At 45.3% G+C, this 15,364-nt stretch overlaps 1 protein-coding gene across 6 annotated transcripts in view; it reads left to right on the forward strand.

Annotated features, from left to right (window-relative positions):
* PEAR1 (platelet endothelial aggregation receptor 1) overlaps positions 1 to 15,364 on the forward strand; it is a 443,307-nt gene that overhangs the window by 351,635 nt on the left and 76,308 nt on the right. For all 6 annotated transcript variants that reach the window (XM_056545694.1, XM_056545692.1, XM_056545693.1 and 3 more), the window contains one exon: positions 7,600 to 7,746. In XM_056545694.1, coding sequence (XP_056401669.1) covers positions 7,600 to 7,746 — 147 coding nt within the window. The remainder of the gene's footprint in view (positions 1 to 7,599; positions 7,747 to 15,364) is intronic.

Genomic DNA, 15,364 nt, shown 5'->3' on the forward strand with positions numbered 1-15,364 from the left:
GAGTGAGACTAGATGGATAGATAAATCCACTGAAGAGTAGCACTTTGCAATACAAAATAATGCAGCTCTCCCAGAAGCTCCAGTTAAAGTTCGTCGGTTATCTTTAATGCTAAGAGCACTGATAGCTGTTTGTATTAACACAAACTGTACCTTTCTTATATCTGATGGTGGTTGCCAAACATATAAAATAGCCTTTTTATTTCTCAGCCGAGTGTCACATCAATCAGTTGCTATAAGGAGGTGTGCCAGGCTGGGGCACTTGAGCAGCTCGGCTGTGCCTCCTTGACACTTAATTAAAAATTAAAAGGTAATTTTATATGTTTGGCTATCACTATCAGCTCCAGGAAATGCATAGCTATTCAGCAGTGTTAAAAGCTCTTAGAAGCGAACAGAACTGACAGATTCACTTTAAAGGGATTGTCCAGGAATAGAAAAACACAGCCAATTTCTTTCAAAAACAGCTCTATTGGGGAGATTTATCAAAACCTGTCCAGAGGAAAAGTGGCCCAGTTGCCCAAAGCAACCAATAAGCTCACTTCTTTCATTTTTAACAAGGCCTCAGTAAAATGAAAGAAGCGATCTGATTGGTTACTATGGGCCAGGGGCATTGTTAGGTCTTCAAAAGGGCCAGGAGGCGTGGCTGAGGGTGGCGCCACAAAAAGGAGGGGCAAGGGGCATGGCCACTCAATGTTACATGACCCTACAAGATTTTTTTAATGTATGTACATAGTGACCTCATCAGCAGAGTAGCGAGTACAGCTTTGGAGTATAATATAGAATATAAATCGAGATTTTCCTAGCTTGTGACGGAAAATATAAGTTATATGAAGACAGGAGGCGAGTATCTTGCATTAATCTTTCTTTCTTTAATGCTCATAGCAGAAATATCATAATGTTAATAATGTATAGAAAAAAACTACAATTCCCAGCAGTCCCCTGTGAACTCCTCCTCCTCTCTTCCCAGCATGCTGGCTCCTATAAAAGGGACTGCTTGTAGATCCTCTTCCTCTTTCTTTATGTGAATTTCTTGATCGCAAACGAACCCCTGAACAGTAGAACAACTCCAATTGGGCTTCTCCGAGCATCCGGCCAACAGGACCGAGATCCATCTGATGCAACAGAACAGATACTGTCAAGGAACAAGTTCAACAGGAACATCAGTTTCCACAGCAACAGCTACGGCGTCATCTTCTCCATTCAATACCCTGGAAAGAAAACAAACACCATAACAGGGTTGGGTTGGGAGGGAAGATACTCGCCTCATGTCTTCATATAACTTATATTTTCTGTCACAAGCTAGGAAAATCTCGATTTATATATCAGACAGGAGGCTCGTATCTTACAAGTTTAAAGCTAGATGCCTATACAAAAGGACAGTCATAGACAATTGACAGTTAAAGAACCGATACAGAAACATGTGCATCCGGTCGGAAATAAAAATGGCGGAAAGTCGTCTCAGACGACCAGTCAGCGGCTAACAAGAGATCCGAGAGAGAACCCCCTGAAGTGACCACCTTAGTAGCCATAGCACCTCTAGAGGAATGAGCGCCAAACAGGGAAATATCAATCCCCGCCATCTCCATTACTGATCTCACCCACCTAGCTAAAGTAGCCGAGGAGACCGGTAAGTGAGGCTGAACATAAGATATTAACAATTGATTGTGACTGAGCGATCGTACGGCCGCTGTCTGTGTCTCGTACAACTGAAGACATCGCACCACACAAAGTTTGGGATGCATCGGAAAACAGGGATAGAAGACTGATTGAAGTCCTGTCTTAGTTCTCCGAACGACCGTAAAACGGACCCCTTCAGGCGAAAATTGTCGCCTAGATATATCAAGGGCCTTGACGTCCGATACCCTCTTAATGGAAACTAAGCATAAAAGAGTAGTTAATTTTAGAGACAGAAGTTTCAAAGATAGCGAATCATTGTCTTCCCAAGAGGAAAACATGTCCAATACTCGGGAGACATCCCACGTAGATTGCTATCTAGGCCGGTGAGGACGTTTAAACTTCACTCCCCTAAGCAGACGGCACACTAATGGATGCTTACCGACCGGTAAGGAGTCGACTGGACAATGATATGCCGAGATGGCAGATCTGTACACGTTAAGTGAACTTTAAGACTTTCCCATCTCAAAAGCGTCCGCTAGGTAGTTCACTATGACTGGAACAGGTGCTTGAACGGGATCAGTTTCCCGTTGATCACACCAGCGAACCCACAGGGCCCATGCAGATCGATATGCCGATCTAGTCCCTGGGGCCCAGGCCAAGGCGAGGAGATCTCTAGCTGATTGTGAAAGATCTCCACCTGTGTCCGGCACCCCGAAACCAACCAAAGGTTTCCCTCCAGTATCAACGGGTGTAGACCCTTGGACGGATTTGTGAGGAGCTGAGGCGAATGGGGAATCAACCTGGGGTAATCTACCGACATCCCCAATAGAAGGGGAAACCATGGTTGCGTTGGCCACCAAGGTGTGACCAGAACCACCTTCGCTTTCTGATTCGCTACATGGAGAAGGACTCCGGTTATCATCGGGAAAGGAGGAAACGCATAATTCGTCCCCAGCGGCCACATCTAGCGGAACGCGTCCACCGCTGATGCTTCCGGGTCCGGTCTCCAACTGTAAAACCGGGGTAACTGACAATTGAGACGAGAGGCAAAGAGGTCTGTGTAGTGGACCCCACAGCTCTCGAAGTTGTCGGAAAACAGATCTGTCCAGCGTCAAATCGCTGGAGTCGATCAAGTAGCGGGAATTCCAGTCGGCCACCTCGTTGGATACCCCTGGAATATATTCCGCTATCGAGAAAATGGCTCTGGAGAAGCAGAAATGCCAGAAGTCGGACGCAATGTCTGTTATAGGGCCTGAAAGAGGCATTGCGGCCAGCAGATCGGCCTCTGCTTCTGCCGGCCTTACCAAAAACCTTGGCGGGTTGACCTGCCTTCTTAAGTGAGGATTGAGCCTTATCTAGGCTAGTGAAGAGGCTAACGAATTTATTAATGTCTTTAATGAGATCCTCTCCAAACAGCATTCCTTCAGCCGAGGAACCCGTCTCCTTTTCAGCTAGGTGTGATAGCTGCGGTTCTAATTTCATTAGGATAGATCTTCTCCGCTCAATGGAACAGGACGTGTTCGCACTTCCAAGCATACAAACGGCCCTTTGGGCCCAGCCTCTCAGCTGATCTAAATTGACAGGTTGGGCCGAGAAGGCCGCCTGTTCTGACAGGTTAAGGATTTTGGTCAGTGGCCCTAACATGTCCAAAATCCGATCTTGGATGAGCTTGAATGAACGTTCAATCCCTTTTGTTGCATATTTGCCGGACCTCTTCAGGTACTTAAGTAGTACCGGATCTATTTCTGGTGTCATTGCCACCTTTTTGGCAACAAATGGCCTAGGGCATTCGGCCCTTAATTTGTTTCGATTGGACCGGTCAAAAGACCTTCTAGTCCAGAATTCCACATATTGCGCGACCTGGGGTAGTGGAGCCCAGTCCTCAGAACGGGGATGTGTGATCGCATCAGGGCTGAAAAATGGTAACCCTAGTGTATCTAGTATAGCCTCCTGAGGCGCTTCTAGAGTGGCATCATCATAGTCTGCCATGAGCCCCGCATCTGCATCCTCAGATTCTGAATCTGCGGTGTCCGCTCCATCCGATTCAGCGGATGAGTCTTCCCCAGAAGTGTCAAATGAATTGGGTTTTGACCATCTGGCGGTCTTATGCCTCATTGTGGTCTCCTTGAGGCCCAAGGGTCGGGTATGTTCTGATGAATGCGGGGCCGGGTTGGGTCCTGTCTGGGGCATATTGTTTTCTTCCCCTGCCGGGGAGTCGACATGACCCGATGTATGCTTTCGCTTACAAAGGGCTTTGCCACTAGTAGTTTGGTTCCTAGAAGTAGTGGGTTGTGGTACAACAGGAACCGTAGTGGCCGTCAGCGCTGCTTGTATGGACTTATTAATAAGATCTTGTATCTGGGCAGGAGACATGAATTGCGAGGCATCCACCTCTACAGCCTGTCCAGCAACTCTAGAATGTGTGTTATCTTCAGACATAATGTTGGTATTATAAGCTACAAGTAGCTAAGGAGAGAGGTATAAGCGGTATCCGACCAGGGTGTATTAGAAGAATCTCACTGAGAATATAGATATCCGCACAGAGCACAATTGAGTCTAAGCAACTAAGGGTTAAGGTCGCTACAAGACCAGAATAAGGCTCCCTAGAGACACTGCAGCTGCTAGTGTGTCATGCAGGGGTTCAGCAGACTTACACAGGGAATATACACAGACCGCAATCGCAATGCTGGCGCTCCTCTCACCGCTCGCACAACACTGGCGACAGGGAGAGGAAGCGTAGCCCAGCTGCAGTGACTGCCGCCGTAATCTCACGAGAACACGGCTGTCAGTACTGTGATAGGTCGCGCAGTCCGCGACGTCAGAGCGACGCCGGCTGCGCGTCACAAGTCCACACCCCCGAACCTCCAAGCCCGCAAAGCCGATGCCAGCGGCGGGAACTAGAGGAGGAAGACGGCGCGAAAGCCCCAAAATGCCGTCAGGTGAGCCAGTCAGGGGATAAAGTAAGAAAAGATGGAGGAAGGTGAAAATAAGAACCGAGGGATCGCACTGGTTGTGCGATCTTAGGTAGATGGAAAACTAGATAGAAGACAAATGAAGGATGAAAATAAAGGAAAGTAATGAAATTAGTTTTAAGAATATAGATAAGAATATAGGAATACAAAGAATATAGACAATAGGTATAAGAGATATAAATCCACAGATTATACTATAGGTACAAAATATATAAAATTCACAGATTATACTTATCTTGCTGCCAGAGCAGAAAGAAAGAGGAAGAGGATCTACAAGCAGTCCCTTTTATAGGAGCAAGCATGCTGGGAAGAGAGGAGGAGTTCACAGGGGACTGCTGGGTATTGTAGTTTTTTCTATACGTTATTAGCATTATGATATTTCTGCTATGAGCATTAAAGAAAGAAATATTAATGCAAGATACGAGCCTCCTGTCTGATATATAACTCAGGATCAGTACAGGATAAGTAATGTAATGTATGTAAACAGTGACCTCACCAGCAGATTAGTGATTACAGCTCTGGAGTATAATGCAGGATATAACTCAGGATCAGTACAGGATAAGTAATGTAATGTATGTACACAGTGACCTCACCAGCAGAATAGTGAGTACAGCTCTGGAGTATAATGCAGGATATAACTCAGGATCAGTACAGGATGAGTAATGTAATGTATATACACAGTGACCTCACCAGCAGAATAGTGAGTACAGCTCTGGAGTAGAACAGATGTTTCTCCTGATCCTGAGTTAGTCCAGAGCTGCATTCACTGTTCTGCCGGTGGGGGTCACTGTGTACAATTACATTACTTACCCTGTAAATAGACATATATACTGTATAGCAGTGTTACCAAAGCAGGGTGTCTCCAGCTGTTGCTAAACTACATCTCTCAACATGTCTTATATGGGTAGGGTCACAAGTAGCGCATTTGCAGCATATCTGACGCTGCAGATGCACTGATGGCCATCCCTAGAGTGAGCCTCCTGCTGTGCCCATGTGTTCTGCGTTGTCTACTCGTAGCAGCAATCTGACGCTACAAACATGCTGGGAGTTGTAATTTTGCAGCAGCTAGAGGCATCCCACTTGGGAAACACTGACATAGATAGATAAATAAATAGGACATAGATCACTGTTTCCCAACAAGTGGCCTCCAAATGTTACAAAACTAAAACTCCCAGCATGCCCGGACAGCTGAAGGCCACTGCTGGATGCATCCTGGTTGGGAAACACTGAGATAAATAAATAGATAGATAGAACATAGATCACTGTTTCCTAACCAGGGTGTCTCCAGCTGCTGCAAAACTACAAATTCCAGCATGCCTGGACAGCCTTTTTCCTCCAATTGTTGTAGTTTTGCAACAATTGGAGGAACCCTGGCTGGAAAACAGATAGATAGTACATAGATCAGTTTTTCCCAACCAGGGTGCCTTCAGCTGTTGCAAAACTACAAATCCCAGCATGCCTGGACAGCCAAAGGCTGTCACCTGTAAAGGGTAGCACCAGCAGTGAGCTGGGGAAGTCTCCATCTTATGGCCGGGCATTCCCAGGAGATCAGCATATGCCGAGGGTCAGCAGGGGGTCAGTGGTTGCCGTGAGGTGGCAGAGGCTGAAGCTGCTACTATGCACTGGGGTCCAAAGATGTCGGAGGACGGGACACATCAGGGGCTTGGAGCTACGTGCGTGCTTGCGTGGTGCACGTCTGCTCCTAGCAGCCCCTGATCTCTCCAACCCTGCCATGATGATTTTTAAAGATGCCTGCCCCTATTAAAAATCTTCTTGGGGCCTGCAGAGGATGGTGTCCCCTCCCCCCGGACCTCGTCCTCCTCCTTATCTCACCCCCACCCCACTAGTGTTGAGCGGCATAGGCCATATTCGAATTCGCAATATTTCGCAAATATTTGGACGAATATTCGTCATATATTCGCTAACTTCGCATATTCGTAATATTCACATTTTATTTTTGCATATGCGAAAAATCGGCATATGCGAAAATTTGCATATTAAAAAATTCGCATCTGCGAAAATTAGCATATGCAAATTTTCGCACAGTAATACACAGTAATATTAGAGCCTTCTTTACACCACACAAGCTGGAAGCAGAGAGGGGTGATCACTGTGATGTGTACTGTGAAAATTACGAATATATAGTGCTATATTCGCGAATATTCGCGAATTTGCGAATATGCGATATTCACGAATAAAATTCGCATTGCGAATATTTGCGAGCAACACTACACCCCACCCCGGTCTACTCAGCATTGCATTGCACACACCCCTCACCTCCCTCCTTCTAACTGATATCCCCTGATCCTTGTCCTCCTCACCTTTCCTGAAATCGGTGGTGTGAAGTGCGGGAGACTGCAGCAGTCCTTGTGTTACTCACGGAGTAAGAGGCTGTAACAGGTCAGGTGCTTGGAGGAGACATGCGTGCCTACGCGGTGCACGTACACTCCCATCAGCCCCTGGCCTGTCAGTCTGACCCTGCAAAGTTTTTTAAAGGGCCCGCGCCTATGAAGGTAATTAGAAAACATGTTTTCTATTGGCAGGGGGAAATCATGTTTTCTATTGGCAGGGGGAGCTAGGATCCGGGGCATTACCTTCGGGGCCCGTGCCTCGGATCTTTTAGCCTAGTGACGCCCCTGCTATGGGTAACTTTTCCTTTGCACAGGTTTTGATAAATTTCCCTCTATGTCTTTCCCCAGGTATTACAACTAGGCTCCATTCATTTCAATGGAACTGAGCTGCAGAACCACACCCAACCTGGAGACAGATGGGGAGTGGTTTTTGAAAGAAATTAGCTCTGTTTTTCTATTCCCGAATAACCCCTTTAAAGCAAAAATGTATTCACCTATGTCAGTGCAACATTATTCTCTCACAGACGAGAGAAAGGCTCTAAAGACTCCTTTAATTGTAGGCTGTTGGAATGGAATGCTGAAATTTTTCCTTTTGAAGATGCTACCTGAATCTTCGTATTGGGCTTTTCTATAGTTTTTTTTTAATGTATTCTATCATTTAGGAGAGCATTGTGAAAAGACCTGTAAAGAAGGATACTGGGGGAGGAGCTGTAATATGTCTTGCACTTGTAAAAATGGGGCATCTTGCTCTGCAGAAGATGGATCGTGCACCTGCACAGCTGGTTTCCAGGGCAGCAACTGCGAGAACAGTAAGAAAATGATTTTCTCTTTACTTTGTGCCCAATTTCATCAACATCAGCTCAGACTAGGTAATATTATGACTATAGGCAATGGTACCAGTTACTAGTGTTGAGCGCGAATATTCGAAATGATAATTTTTACCGCGAATATCGGTACTTTGCAATATTGCAAATATTTAGAATATAACAAGATATATTTGTAATGACAAATATTCTTTTTTTTCCACATTACACATCACAACAATGATGTATGTTACATAGTAGCATAGTTCATAAGGTTGAAAAAAGACCAGAATCCATCAATTTCAACCTATAACTCTAATGAGTCCCTACTGAGTTGATCCAGAGGAAGGCAAAAAAAAAAAAAAAAACTCATACTCGAGGTAAAAAGTCCTTCCTGACTCCAAATATAGCAATCAGAATAAATCCCTGGATCAACATTCTGTCCCTATAAATCTAGTATACATAACCGGTGATGTTATTCTCCAAAAAGGCATCCAGACCCCTTTTGAACTCTTTTACAAAATTCACCATAAACATCTCCTCAGGCAGAGAATTCCACAGTTTCACTGCTCTTACAGTAAAGAACCCCCGTCTGTGCTGGTGTAGAAACCTTCTTTCCTCTAAATGTAGAGGATGCCCCCTTGTAATAGATACAGTCCTGGGTATAAATAGATCATGGGAGAGATCTCTGTAATGTCCCCTGATATATTTATACATAGCTATTAGATCGCCCCTAAGCCTTATTTTTTCTAAACTAAATAACCCTAATTCTGATCATCTTTCTGGGTACTGTAGTCCTCCCATTCCCTGTATTACCCTGGTTATGTCTTTGAACCCTCTCCAGCTCCACTACATCTTTCTTGTACACTGGTGCCCAGTACTGTACACAGTATTCTATGTGTGGTCTGACTAGCGATTTGTAAAACGGTGGAATTATTTCCTTGTTGCAGGCATCTATGATCTATGATGTACCCCAGATTTTATTTGCCTTGGCTGCAGCTGCCCGACACTGGTCACTTCAGCTAAATTTACTGTTAACTAAGACTCCCAAGTCCTTTTCCACATCAGTCGTCCCAAGTGTGCTCCCATTTAATACATAATCCCAGCCCGGATTTTTCCTCCCCATGTGCATTACCTTACATTTATCAGTGTTGAACCTCATCTGACACTTCCCAGCCCAAACCTCCAACCTATTCAGATCCATTTGTAACAGTGCACTGTCCTCTATAGTGTTTACCACTTTACAGAGTTTAGTATCATCTGCAAAGATTGCTACTTTACTATTCAACCCCTCTACAAGGTCATTAATGAATATATTAAATAGGACAGGACCCAAGACTGACCCCTGTGGTACCCCACTAGTAGCAGTCACCCAATCAGAATAAGTACCATTAATAACCACCCTCTGTTTCCTATCACTGAGCCAGTTACTTACCCACTTACACACATTCTCCCCCAGCCCAATCCTTCTCATTTTATGCACCAACCTTTTATGCGGCACCGTATCAAATGCTTTGGAAAAATCTAGATATACGACATCCAGCGATTGCCCCTGGTCCAGTCTGGAGCTGACCTTCTCATAAAAGCTGATCAGGTTAGTTTGGGACCGATCCTCATAAACCCATACTGATATGGAGTCATACATTTATTTTTTATCAAGATATAACAAAATAGCCTCTCTTAGAAAAACCTCAAACAATTTACATACAAAAGAGGTTAAACAAACAGGTCTATAATTTCCGGGGTCACCTTTTAACCCCTTTTTAAATATTGGCACCACATTTGCCATGCGGTAGTCCTGGGGAACAGTCCCTGTTACTACAGAGTCCCTGAATATTTAAAATAGGGGTCTGTCTATTACATTACTTAAAGGGTACCTTTCATCAAAAAAACTTTTGATATATTATGGATGAATGTATGCAGAATAACTTTCCAATAGCATGTTCTAAAAAAAATTGCTTCTTTCTATTTAATTTTCCACTTTGAAAAAATGACCACTAGGGGTCTCCCTACCCGTCCTTTTTTTTTGACTCATGTTGGAGTCCTAAATCTCAGACTGCAGCCGGGACACAGACAAGCACAGCACTGCTCCCTGGCAGTGAGCAGTGCTGAGTTTGTCTGTGTTCCGGCTGCAGTTTGAGATTTGGGACTCCTGCATGAGTCTGAAATCTATAAAAAAAAAAGGACTGGTAGGGAGACCCCTAGTGGTCATTTTTCAAAGTGGAAAATTAAAAAGAAAGAAGCATATTTTTTAATAACATTCTATTGGAAAGTTATTCTGCACACATTAATCTATAATATATATTAAAAAAAAAATTATGAAAGGTACCCTTTAATTCCTTTAGAACACAAGGGTGAATGCCATCTGGACCTGGTGATTTGTCTATTATGATTTTTTGTAGGTGGCACTGTACTTCTTCCTGGGTTAGACAGGTGACGTGTACTGGGGAGTTTACCTTATCACACTATATTTCACCTGGCATTTCATTTTCTTTTATCTGCTTTTTTACATATTTAACTTTTTTCTCTATAGCTTTTTAATGCTTCTTCACTGCCATCCTATTTTAGCAGTTTAAATGCTTTATTTTTGTCATTTATTGCCCCCTTAACGTTTTTATTCATCCATAATGGTTTTCTTGTATTTCTGACCCTTTTATTCCCATAAGGTATATACATCTTACAGTGAAAGTTTAAGATATTTTTAAAAGTCTCCCATTTAGTGTCAGTATTCTTGTTTTTGAGGACTCTATCCCATTTTATATTGTTAAGGGCTTTTCTGAGTTGGTCAAACTTTGCCTTATTAAAGTTCATTGTTTTTGTGGCCCCTCGCAAGATTCCCTTTTTGAAGAACAAGTTCACTATTTCCTATTAAGGATGTCGCGAACATAAAATTTTCCATTCACGAACGGTGAACATGAATTTCCGCAAATGTTTGCGAACGGGCGAACCGGGCGACCCGCCATAGACTTCAATAGGCAGGCGAATTTTAAAACCCACATGGACTCTTTCTGGCCACAATAGTGATGGAAAAGTTGTTTCAAGTGAACTAACACCTGGACTGTGGCATGCCGGAGGGGGATCCATGGCAAAACTCCCATGGAAAATTACATAGTTGATGCAAAGTCTGGTTTTAATCCATAAAGGGCATAAATCACCTAACATTCCTACATTGTTTGGAATAATGTGCTTTTTAGATTAGATAAATTGTATATAGTAAGGGGCTATACAAAAACCTTAGTTAGGTATTACCTCACGGCAATTAAAGGTAGAAAAAAGTGATCCCTGTGAAGGATTGAGGTGCCTTATTAAAATGTAACTTTTAATAGTTATACGCTTAAAAATCTTAACCAAATAATAGTGCTCTGGTGCTCTAGTGTCCGGAGCTGGTGCGTGTATGGTGAACACGCCGGCGTCTTCACCATACACGCACCAGCTCCGGACACCGCTCCGGCACTCGCTGCCATTGCAGCGTTTCATGCGTGCATCTCTATCAACAAACTCACCCGGTGGTCTCTCAAACTAGCCCAGTATGCACACTTAATCGTTGCGCCCAGGACCCTGAGGGGAATGAATGGTGGATTACTGATCGCTTTAAGCTTCTAGAGAGACACGGGCAGTGATAGTCCATTTTTTTGTATATCATTTGGAGTACAATGTATCTGTTCTCCATTCTATTACTTGGATACATATAAATACAATAAGTTGATTTCTAGTCCCCTGATGAAGTGGTGGGAACAAATCTACTTATCAGTTCCACCCATGGAAACGCGTTGGGACAAGGGACTCTATAACAGTTTTTTTAAATACAATTATTCTGTTCTTTCAGTAATAGTTTTGATATGGTGACATGTTGACAAGTACTAAGAAGCAGTTTGACAAGTATTAATCAGCCTTTATCGTGACACGAGGCTGATATATGAGCGCCATACGCTAGTCAACTAGCTCTCTAGCGTTTTTTTTTTTTTTTTTCTTTTTTGGTTGCACTATCAGAGCACTATTATTTGGTTAAGATTTTTAAGCGTATAACTATTAAAAGTTACATTTTAATAAGGCACCTCAATCCTTCACAGGGATCACTTTTTTCTACGAATAATGTGCTTTAAAACATCATAGCTGTATCGATCAAGCAGTGACAGACCAAACTCCCCGTTTAACGCACCGCAAACAACTGCAAACAGTCCATTTGCTCAACCGCAAACTCCCCATTTGCACAAGATTGGATACCAAGCTAGCCATGTCCCGTTCCTTGTCCTCACTGATGTCATTGAAGGTCTCTTCCTCCACCCAGCCACGTACAACACCAAGGGTCCCCGAAAGGTGACAAAAAGCCCCCTGGGACGCCTGCTGTGTTTGGTCTTCCACCTCCTCAAAGCCACCTTCCTCCTCTGACTCCTCTTCTTCAGACTCCTCTCTCTGCGTTATTATAAGGTGTGTTAAGTAGTAGTAGAACCGGGAGATGGAAAAAGATGCTTGGTTGGTCCTCCAACTTCAAATTTGGGGCACTGCGCATGCAATCTAATGTGCCACCAGATAGGAGTGGTGTGTTAAGTAGTACTCTTCTTATCAGTTTAATCCCTGTTACGTCCCCTATCAGGCGACGTGTATATGGCTTTCACTTGATCTGGGGCAAAATGGACAGAGTCAAGAGGACTGTGATGTACAAGGAGCCCCGCAAGGGTGGGAAAGGAATCCGCGATATCACCACTCTGCTGAGGGCGTCCTTTGCATGTGTCAGCATCCAGCGAACTCTTGTTGAAAAGACTGGCTCAGAGGGCAGGTCAGTGGGCAGGTCAGCGGCTCAGCGGGTATGATACCCACTCCTTTCGGATTGGGGCTGCAACCAAGGCTTCGAGAGCGGGCCTGTCAGTGGATGCAATACAGCATAATGGGCGTTGGAGCTCTGATTGTTATGCGGAGTATGTTCGCCCAGAATTGTTGCTTTAATGTTTTTTCTTTTTCAGATTCTCCGAGAGCCAATGTTTATTTCCTGAGTCACTCTTACTTCCACCGGGCGGCTCAGAGAGCGGATTGTCGGCCTGGCGGTCGATCTTTGGGTTGCAGTGACATTGTGACTCTCTGGAGAGGTATTCCGGGCATGCGCTGGCCTAGGGTATTGACGGAGGCGGTGGACATTGCAAGGTTATCTCCTACTAGTGTGATTTTGGTGGTTCATGTTGGGGGGAATGACCTTTGTCATTCCCGGGTTCCGGACCTCATAACACTGATGAAGGCTCATGTGGAGAGAATGTTGGTTTTCTTTACGGAACTGGTGCTGGTGTGGTCGGAGATTGTTTCGAGGGTTTCGTGGCAGGGGGCCCGCAATGCCGACGCCATCGAGCGGTCTCGCCAGCTGGTGAACTCGCTGATGGCAAGGTTTGTGCACTTGAAAGGTGGTGTGGTTGTTCGCCACCGGGAGCTTGAAGGGGACAACAGGTGTTTTCTGATCCCGGACGGGGTCCACCTGAACAATATTGGCCTGGACATATTTTTGTCCAGCCTTCAGGATGGCCTAGAACAGGCACTTTTCCTCCTTAGTGGCGGTCGGAGCACCGTGTAAGTGTACACGGGCTCCTCGGTGGCCTGGTAAGAGAGGAGTTGGAGGAAAAGATACCGAGGGCACATACCGCCTTGGTAAGAGTTTCTGGTTTATGTTGAAGTAAAGCTGATGTTAAATGTTAACTGCCGTGCAGTTTTATATGGTTATGTTGTTTACATAAAATACATTTGAGCTGTGACCACTACCCAGCCCCGTTAAAATGGAGAATTGAGTCTGTCGTTTTTGGGGGGAAAAGGGGGAGAGGGCTCTTCGTATATAAGGGGAAGTGCGTTCTATGCAGTCAAATGTACTCTACTGTTACACCAGCACTGGTGTGACACTGTGCCCTGGCAGGCCCTGAAACGCACACGTGTGAAGGAAACTGACTGCTATTATATTACAGTCACATTTTTTATTTTTTTTAAATGCAAGCTATTGTGACACCAGATAGGAGTGGTGTGTGAAATAGTTCTATTCTTATCAGTTTAATCCCTGTTACGTCCCCTATCAGGGGACGTGTATATGGCATCGATTTTAGGAACCGGGAGTTGGAAAAAGATGCTTTTCATCTCTACTTCAAATTTGGGGCACTGCGCATGCAATGTAATGTGCCACCAGATAGGAGTGGTGTGTTAAGTAGTACTATTCCTATCAGTTTAATCCCTGTTATGTGCCTTTTTTTTTTGTTTGGTTTTTGAAGCCACAGTGCAGCACCAGAGGCCAGAAAAATTTGGCATGTACACATGCCTGAAAAATTAGGTATTGTTGCAGCCGCTATAGCAGCGGCCAGAAAAATGTATGTTTGTTTCCCAGGCAGAAAGTGCCCTAAAACATTGCTGCTTGAACCCTAGTTGGTGGTGAATAAGTCAGGCAAGTCATCCGGCATTCAGAGATAAAATACAGCAGCGTGTGGACCATTTTTAGCCCAAGGCAGCTCATATCATCAGGAGTTTTTTCAGTCGAATGTATCGCCCACTGTCCATCCCTTCGGGATCCATCCCTCATTTATCTTAATAAAGGTGAGGTAATCTAGACTTTTTTGACCTAGGCGACTTCTCTTCTCAGTGACAATACCTCCTGCTGCACTGAAGGTCCTTTCTGACAGGACAATTGAAGCGGGGCAGGCAATAATTCCATCGCAAATTGGGATAGCTCAAGCCACAGGTCAAGCCTGCACACCCAGTAGTCAAGGGGTTCATCTCTCCTCAGAGTGTTGATATCTGGAGTTAAGGTGAGGTAGTCTGCTACCTGTCGGTCGAGTCGTTCTCTGAGGGTGGACCCCTAAGGGCTGGGACTATGCGTAGGACTTAAAAAGCTCTGCATGTCCTCCGTCAACAACATGTCTGTAAAGCATCCTGTCCTTGCCTGCGTGGTTGTGGGAGGAGGAGGATTACTTTCACCTCTTCCCCTGTTAGATTCCCGTTGTGCTGTGACATCAACCTTATATGCTGTGTAAAGCATTGTTACGCCGAGCGCTCCGGGTCCCCGCTCCTCCCCGGAGCGCTCACTACACTCTCGCTCCCGCAGCGCCCCGGTCAGATCCACTGACCGGGTGCGCTGCGATACTGCCTCCAGCCGGGATGCGATTCGCGATGCGGGTGGCGCCCGCTCGCGATGCGCACCCCGGCTCCCGTACCTGACTCGCTCTCCGTCGGTCCTGTCCCGGCGCGCGCGGCCCCGCTCCCTAGGGCGCGCACGCGCCGGGTCTCTGCGATTTAAAGGGCCACTGCGCCGCTGATTGGCGCAGTGGTTCTAATTAGTGTGTTCACCTGTGCACTCCCTATTTATACCTCACTTCCCCTGCACTCCCTCGCCGGATCTTGTTGCCATTGTGCCAGTGAAAGCGTTTCCTTGTGTGTTCCTAGCCTGTGTTCCAGACCTCCTGCCGTTGCCCCTGACTACGATCCTTGCTGCCTGCCCCGACCTTCTGCTACGTCCGACCTTGCTTCTGTCTACTCCCTTGTACCGCGCCTATCTTCAGCAGTCAGAGAGGTTGAGCCGTTGCTAGTGGATACGACCTGGTCACTACCGCCGCAGCAAGACCATCCCGCTTTGCGGCGGGCTCTGGTGAAAACCAGTAGTGACTTA

The sequence above is a fragment of the Hyla sarda genome, chromosome 11 (genome assembly GCF_029499605.1).
Source record: "Hyla sarda isolate aHylSar1 chromosome 11, aHylSar1.hap1, whole genome shotgun sequence".
NCBI lineage: Eukaryota > Metazoa > Chordata > Amphibia > Anura > Hylidae > Hyla > Hyla sarda.